Source organism: Phytophthora infestans, genomic scaffold, assembly GCF_000142945.1.
Source record: "Phytophthora infestans T30-4 supercont1.4 genomic scaffold, whole genome shotgun sequence".
NCBI classification, from domain to species: Eukaryota; Oomycota; class Peronosporomycetes; order Peronosporales; family Peronosporaceae; genus Phytophthora; species Phytophthora infestans.
The window spans coordinates 157,139-164,984 of NW_003303755.1; the positions used below are offsets into that span (position 1 = coordinate 157,139).

The window sequence follows — 7,846 nt, forward strand, 5'->3', positions numbered from 1 at the left end:
AGGCTTTTAGTGAAAAGATTGCACCATTGTTAAATCGGTGGCCTCTTCCTAGAAGCATTGTAGTTCTTGATAACGCAAAGATACACATGTATCGTGAACTGGAGGAATTAGTACACTCAACGGGTGCTTTACTCTTCTTTCTATTTCCGTATTGCCCACAATTAAATCCTATAGAGGTGTCATTCTCTCTACTCAAGCGGTGGATCATCAACCACGCCAACATGGCATTCCAAACTAACCCCGAGGCCGTATTAGAGGTTGCTTTACGAGATTGCACTCGTTCTAACGATTCTATAGGTAAAAATTTGTATCGAAAATGCGGATATTCAATCGATTTAGTTAGGTATGTATTTGACGATAGAGCAGATAGTACTAGATAAGTTATACTACAGCTTGCCTTCCATCATCGTCTACTCCGTCTTCTTCTATGTCTTCGTCGAAGTCGTCCGCTCTGTCATCTTCTACGTCAGCATGATCTAAATCAACTGCGTCTTCGGGTACGGCAACGGTACGTACTGCTCGTTCGCGAAACGGCGGCCGGAGATCATATCCTGGTAAACCCAAAACTGCCCGAACCTCTTGGATGTTTAGGTCGATAGGTACTAGCACGCCGTTAATCATGATATGGATACGACGAGTCTCCGCATTTGCTGCGCTTGTCGCCGCCGCAACTTCGTGCTGGTGTTGTCGAGCGCGAGCGTCAATGTAGTTTAGCTGACGGAAGGTCTCGTTGTTCGGTTGAACAACTGGAGCATCGTCATGTTGCCGCGCTTGTACAGTTGCCCAGTACTCGAGCGATGCTGGCCCTGGGGTCTTTCGGTTTTCACTTCTCAAGGTCTCCGCTATATTGCAAGAGGCCTGGGCCATACGGACAGCTGTTGCCCGATGGATTGGGTTTGATTTTTTGACCCGGTTGACGTACATGAACAGAGCTAGCCGCTGGCTTGGACTCTTTCTTCTACCCCACACCTTCCGCAATAGCTGTGAGAACGCTTCTGCGTCCTCGGGTAGACGCTTGTAGTCACTTTGTCGGGCGTTCACAGTGGCTTTAATGTAGACGCCAGCATCTGCTGGCCAAGTCACAGCCGAGTCGTCCTTCACCAAGAGTCGCAGCTTCTCCTTAAGTACTGCGTACCCTTCTTCAACCGAAAAAGTCATAGCACGTCGCGATCCGTGAACCGCTCTACAGTCTGTTAGAGGCTCTCCGATCTCAATAGTCACCTCTGCGTCGCACTCGTGGCGAAGCTCGCGTAGAGCAGCCTCCATTCTCTAGTTGCTCTCGATGATGAAACTTTTCGTCTGAAGAAAAAAAAACGAGTTGGTCGTTTTATGGAAAGCGATTTATGTAAATAGCAACAACGACTTAGACAGCGAATAGAGCGCGCAAAATCAATGAAGTGGACAATATCCTGACGTTCGTCAGCCCTTCCGATTAGTTACGGACGCGGGTAAGGTAGGCCTAGGGGATTGCTTTATGTAAGATCATGGAGATGGTTGGCAGCCAGTGGCGTACGCTAGTAAGGTCAGAAGCATCACGGAGGCAAACTACTAAACTACGGCATCACTAAACTGGAATGCTTGGCAATCGTGTGGGCGATAAAACTATTTAGACCTTATCGCTATGGCAGACGCTTTACCATTGTAACGTACCACACTGCACTCAAGTGGTTTATGACTAGCGCGAGCTTAACTGGTAAATTACACCGATGGGCGCTGACTTTACAAAAGTAGGAAGGAAATGATTGAAAGAATGCAATATGACAATGATGTAGTTTTATTTTGTGTACAAAGATGATGTGTTGAGTAGTATCTATTTGGACAGGTATCTATTGACACTTGACACTAGAACAAAAATGGCCTACCTGCCTTTTTCGAGAATGGCGAGGGCACTTTTACAGTGACACTAGAACAAAAATGGCCTACCTGCCTTTTTCGAGAATGGCAAGGGCACTTTTATAAGCATCGCAGTCACACACGAAACGCTTCGGGAGTTTACCTCCTTTTCGAAGTTTTGCTTTACCCATGTGTGGCAGCTTGTAATCATTACTTCCACTTACCTTCACTAATCATTCCATGCACTTCTGAAGTGTAAGAAAAATATCGTGAAGCGCATCTGCGTCGATGGCCTTGTATGCATCCTCTACGGACTTTATGCGAACCTGAATGCCATAGACAGGTTGTTGAAGCTGAAGGGCCTGTAAAGAGGCGAACAGTCCCAAATCCACGGCATTTGTGTCGGGTGAATTAGCAGGCTGGTAGGAAAGCCGAATATTTTAACCATTGGCAGTCCCCGCAGCTAAAACATCTGGGTCGCTTGGACTAATGTGGGGAGTTGAGTTATCTTGTTGAATCAGAATTACATTCTTTTTTCTCGGCGGGGCCACTTCAACTTGATAGCGGGAATGACATGATCCAGTAAGTAACCCTTGTAGACTTCTTGATTAATAGAATCAATATTACGAATGCACTCTTCACCACGAGCTCGATATTTGCTTCGACGAAGCGCTTTATACTTCTCAGCTAACGGCCACAATCCAACTTTACCGTCCCATTCCTTTTTACGATGTGGGTCCCATCTGAATTAAAAATATCTAGGAATTTAGTAAATATAATGTTTTAAAATATTAAATTGCAAAATGCTTACCGTGAACGCGCCACTGCAGCGAGGAACATGGTCTTTGGGATGCGGCTCTTACTCCGTTGGCTACGCTGGAGCGGGGTTTCGTCATCTTCAAATACTAAGCACGAGCGCTTATTAACATCCTCATAGAACCACTTCTCATCGACGTGGACTACGTCATACATCGGCTCGAACATATAACTTGTAGGGTCAATGTATGTAAGGACACGCTCGATACGACGAAACTTGTTATTGTCCGTCAGGTAGGGTGTACTGCGAGCTGAATGCACCTTCAAAACGCCCTCACATATAAGTGCTTGCACTAAGTGCTTAGAGATGCCTGTCGCGTGAGTAAGTCGCCGATATGGCTTCCTTTCATCAATAGAAGCAGCCCGGATTTTATTGGCGGTTTCGTCGCGATTCTTCTTTTTCTGGCCGGCATTCTGCTTAATACGACTCTTTCACTCTCCCAGACCGTCCTTGGCTTCCGTCTCACAAAACTGATGCCATATCCTCCCAATGGAGGCGTCGGAGCACCTGAATCCTCTGGCAACTCTGGCTTGGACTCCTCGTGGCATTTCGCCGCCCACACTCTGCTTCAGCAGTTCATCCAGAATTCGACGGCGTTCGTCATCGGCTGTACCCTCTGGACTGCATCACGTGCCTGCTGACTCTGCCCTGCTGCCTAGTTGGCGAATCTGCCGTCTCACTTTCCATTCCGCTGTACAAGTCCGACATCTTCACTTGAGGGTATTCACCAAGTATAATGGTCGCTGCTTTACGACTTGTTGCAATCGTTGGATGAGACGCAGCGCACTATTTTGACCAATTAGCATTAAATTTAACGTTGTTTTGACCAATTTAGACGAATTTGATTTCGGTTCTATCAATTATTTCAATACAAAGGAAGTATTAAATATATAATATGACTTAGAAGTTGAATATCGACCAGGGAAAACGAACGTTGTTACAGATGCACTCTCCCGGGATCCAGTGGCGTCTAACGTATTGGCGGCAAGATGACGAAGGCCACGACGAAGAGCGAATACCACGAAGACGGCTTCAGCACCAGGAAGTACGTGCGGTACTGCGAGGACGCAGGTGGTCGAGAATGGTGAGCTGACGGTGGAGGAGATGGACACTTCGGCTGGTCCTACGATCCAGACAGCATACGACGAGGTGGGAGAAGAACCAGACAGCGTGGTCAAGGATCCAGATGACGCAGCGGCTGGAAGCAAACAGCTGCACGCAGCGAAATTGGTTGTACCAGCGGATGGTGACGAGCAATTGTCGGTGGAGAACGCACTGGCGGAACCCAGATCAGCAAACCGTGGAGGCGGGCTCTAAAAAGTCAGAAACTTCCGAGAACGCGGCGAGCCTCAGAACGTCAGTGAGCTCCGACGGAATAGGCATTCCCAGCTGTACGAACGGCGGAAACGGAAGGCCAAGGTCGAGTACCAGTTCCAAAGGACGTGAGCAGGGCAGCGATCCAGAGACGAAGATGCGTGTATGCCGGAGAAGATTACGACGTAAGGGAGTGGTGGCGGCAGCACCAGCATCGCATCCATGGACACGAGCGGCAAGGCGGCGTGCTGAAGAAGCCCAACAGCAAGTTGAACAAGGACAGGGCGCGACAGAAGTAACAGTAACGAATAACAACGAGGGCGGCGAAGAAAGTGAGCCAATACGTGAGATGGAGACGGCTGGTGGTCTCGAAGATGACGAGGAAGACCTACAGACGGTGTCACGAGCGACGATGGACGGGTCAACGAGCGAAAGCATGGCGATGAAGATCCCATCAGACTTAGTGGAGAAGCGGGTTACGACGAGTGATCGGTTGCAGCACCAAGCGACTGACATTGGGCTCATGCCGGTACTAGTGTCTCTCGGCGAAGAACAGTGAGGCCAAAGGAAGTGAATTTGGGACGAGATACTAATCCACGACGAAAATAAGCGCCCAGTGCAGATCAAAGGAAGATGAATGTGGGTGAGCTGGTGGCGTACACGATGCCTGAGAAGGATCGGACGAGTTTGGTGGACAATACAGAGACGGCAGCAAGTCAACAGACACCGACTACGGCGAGTGCGACGCGGAGGAGAAGAGTGCCAGTGCGACAAGTTCAAGGCCGACGTGGAGATCAAGGACGTATTAGACCCATACTGGGCAATGACGGTGAGTGGTCGGAGGCACCGAGAGTGGGGTCGACGGTGCCAATACAGCGACGGGAGCTACGAAGAACCGGAATTGCCGCACAACGACGAGAACCTACACTACAGCTGACAGGTGACCAGATTGTGGAGGCCCAAGCGGAAAGTAGACTAGTGCAACGATTGTTGGAGACAAGTAGAGCTAGGGGAATGGGTATACTACGAAGACACGGATTGGTACTCATCCAGACCCCGAACGGAAGACGTGTTGTATTGCCCCCGACCTTATGGTCGGTAGTATTTAAAGGGTGCCGTGATGTGGTCTTGGCGGGACATCTACGGGCGCCACACACGTACTCTCGTATAGCACAGGTGTATTGGTGGCCCGGGCGGGAACGAGAAGTGCAAAGATGGGTATTGGGGTGTCAGGAATGCGGAAGCCGAAAAGCACGCCCCGTGAGGTGATTCCATCATTACGGAGCTTGGACGGTGGTGACGTCGGAGACAGATGGGCTCTAGATATAGCTGGACTGCTGCCAGATAGTGAAGGTGGTCAACGATTTGTTATGCGGCGGTGGAGTACGTAATCAGATATGCAGTCGCACTAGCAGTGCGACAGCACACGGCTGAGATTGTAGCAGCGTTTTTGATGAGGAATATTGTGCTACGCTTCAGACCATTTCAAGAGCTACTTACCGATGGCGCACCAGAACTGACAGGTAAAGCGATTAACCCAGTTGGCTATCATTCGGCAGGCAACCCTGTTCCCTATCGGCCTCGGCTGATTGGCTTAGTGGAGAGGTTCCATAGAACCTGGAAAGACTGCGTCGCTATGTATATGAACGATGAACGGCAAAAAAAATTGGGATATATGGGTAGATTGCACTGTCTATGCATACAACTCGGGACAACACTCGACGGTGAAGTCGTCACCGAATGAGCTCATGATGGGGCGGCGTTTGGGAAGTCCGAGCGAACTACTTCGAAGGGCAAGCGTGGCAGAAGCGGGTGAGCTTACAGATTATCATCGACGGTTGTAGGTGGCTACGAATAGTAGCTTGGTGTGCTGCGAAGGCGAGAGAACGGAAACAACAACGACAGGCGCGGTATTATTACCGCAAAGTGAGGAAGAAACGGACATGTAACCCTTTTACGGCGCTATTCTGTATTCTACAGAATAAGAATTATGACAGGACATAATTTCCAGCAAACTTTATATCGTCGTAATTCCTCGCATGCTTGTGTTTGTAAAGGGTAGAGATGGGTAGTTTGATCTTGAAGGATCTACGAAGGGAAGATAGCCGGGGATAATTCGAGTTGAATAAAAAGACAGTATAAGATGACTGGAGGTTTTGACAATTCAGTTTTTTTCTATTTTCGGCCGTTGTTGGTGACCACATATTTCAGATTTATTTGAGAATGAGCGCTCCCAACGAGAAACCGTTCAAGCTGTTATGACGCGAGCTATCCAAGGCAGGATGGAAAGCGAGGAAGCCTAAAGGACTGAGTGCGGACTTCACGTACGTGATGTCCAGTGTGACTGGCCGCTTGGCTGCAGAGAAGCGCGGAGTTGAATACTTCGTTGGTACGTTCTGCAGACAGCTCGGTATATATACTCACAGTACTGAAAGGTATGTGCAGGCGAACAAGAACTCATGACATTTGGACGTCGTCAGGGGTTGCTGGAGCTCTCACCTTTGCCATCATTCCCAGCAAGCAGGGAACCCGAAAAATAATATGCGTAAAAATTAATCCTAATTTTTTAATTTAATTATTAATTTATGGCTGTCAACAACGGGAACAACCCCAATTTTGAGTAAGGTCTAGTCAAGTTACAGCGTGGGGGCGCGCTGAACGTCGCGGGAAAATTAGCCTGCGCTGAATTGAGGTCGCCTGATCTCGAACGGTCGTCTTCAAAAGCCGCCGAAGAGCGTTCTATTGTGAGAGCGGCGTTCAAGAAACGCAATTGCGCACTACGTCGACGTCGCGTACATCCCGCCAGTGTCTAACGCGTGTGAGCGCTTCTTCTCTCTCGCTAAGCTGGTGCTGTCTGATCTACGGAAGCGAATGTCTCCAGCCAGGCTCGAGAATGATAATGTTTCTGAGCTACAATCGTGACTTGCGAAGTTTTGCAAATAATTGAATTATTAATTTTCTCAGCTCACATCGATGTATTAACCCCTCCGTCACTAAGGCTTGATAATGACATTTTCCACATGCTTGATAATCAAGCATGTGGGGATCGTCATAGAATGGGCGTTTAGTCCGTTTAGTCCCCAATGCACAGGGCTTGGGGTCCTAACTGTAAAGAGAAAGTATCTTGGAGATACGCTGTCGTAAAGACAGTGCTTCAAACGAGAAGCCTCTGAGCCATCCATTCATTCTCCAAAACGAAAAGCAGGACCAAGATGCCTCCCCGCCGCGTCACGCGCGCTGAAGCGGAGGCGTTCCTGCGTCGTCTCGACGGGAAGGAAGGAGCAGAACGCGCCCGGCTGCTTGAAGAGCACCGCGCGTATGTCGACGGTACGCGTGACCGCGATGCTGACTTTGGTGACGACGTTGCGGGTGAATCGCTTGTTTCAGCTCCCACGTCAGCAACGACAGGAAGGCGACCTAGGATGACAGTGGCCTCACGCAAGCCTCCTGCTCCAGCTACGTACCAGAAGAAGGGCGCACTAGTGGGGTACTACAATTTGCTGGCAAGAGCGCCGCGATTGAAAGGGAAGGCACCAGCTGCAGCATTGCATGCAGAAGAGCTTGCTACCGATGCTGCTTCTGCTGATGAGGATGGGAGTGACAGCGGAGACGAAGATTACGTGGAAACAGGAGAAGACCAAGGAAATGACGACGTCGAGTTTGACATGGCGACAGCGCCAGAGATCACAACACCAAAGAAGGCGGCGAAGAAGAAAAGACCGGCAAAGGCGCCTGGCAAGGCCAAAGCAAAAGGTAAGCGTAAGCGCGCACCATCGAAGAGATCAAGAGCTGACAAATCTGCGCGTACAACGAGCCCACACGTTGCTGCTGGTGACGAAGCCGTCAGGTGAGGAGATTATGCGTTTTGCGTACGATGTGTAT

The 7,846-nt window shown here is 49.4% G+C and overlaps 3 protein-coding genes across 3 annotated transcripts; 2 read left to right on the forward strand and 1 right to left on the reverse strand.

Annotated features, from left to right (window-relative positions):
* Positions 1-381: 381 nt before the first annotated feature.
* Positions 382-1,266, reverse strand: PITG_03023 (uncharacterized protein; the record flags this gene model as incomplete). The annotated part of the gene is made up of 3 exons (XM_002906080.1): positions 382-932; positions 1,014-1,095; positions 1,180-1,266. 3 exons carry the CDS (start codon positions 1,264-1,266, stop codon positions 382-384), a joined length of 720 nt encoding a protein of 239 aa, XP_002906126.1.
* Positions 1,267-4,313: 3,047 nt separating this feature from the next.
* PITG_03024 (uncharacterized protein) lies at positions 4,314-4,901 on the forward strand (the record flags this gene model as incomplete). The annotated part of the gene is made up of 2 exons (XM_002906081.1): positions 4,314-4,493; positions 4,668-4,901. The coding sequence occupies 2 exons, from the start codon at positions 4,314-4,316 to the stop codon at positions 4,899-4,901; spliced, it is 414 nt and encodes a 137-aa protein (XP_002906127.1).
* A 712-nt stretch (positions 4,902-5,613) lies between these two features.
* On the forward strand, positions 5,614-6,504 carry PITG_03025 (uncharacterized protein; the record flags this gene model as incomplete). The annotated part of the gene is made up of 3 exons (XM_002906082.1): positions 5,614-5,776; positions 6,255-6,353; positions 6,410-6,504. 3 exons carry the CDS (start codon positions 5,614-5,616, stop codon positions 6,502-6,504), a joined length of 357 nt encoding a protein of 118 aa, XP_002906128.1.
* Positions 6,505-7,846: the final 1,342 nt, after the last annotated feature.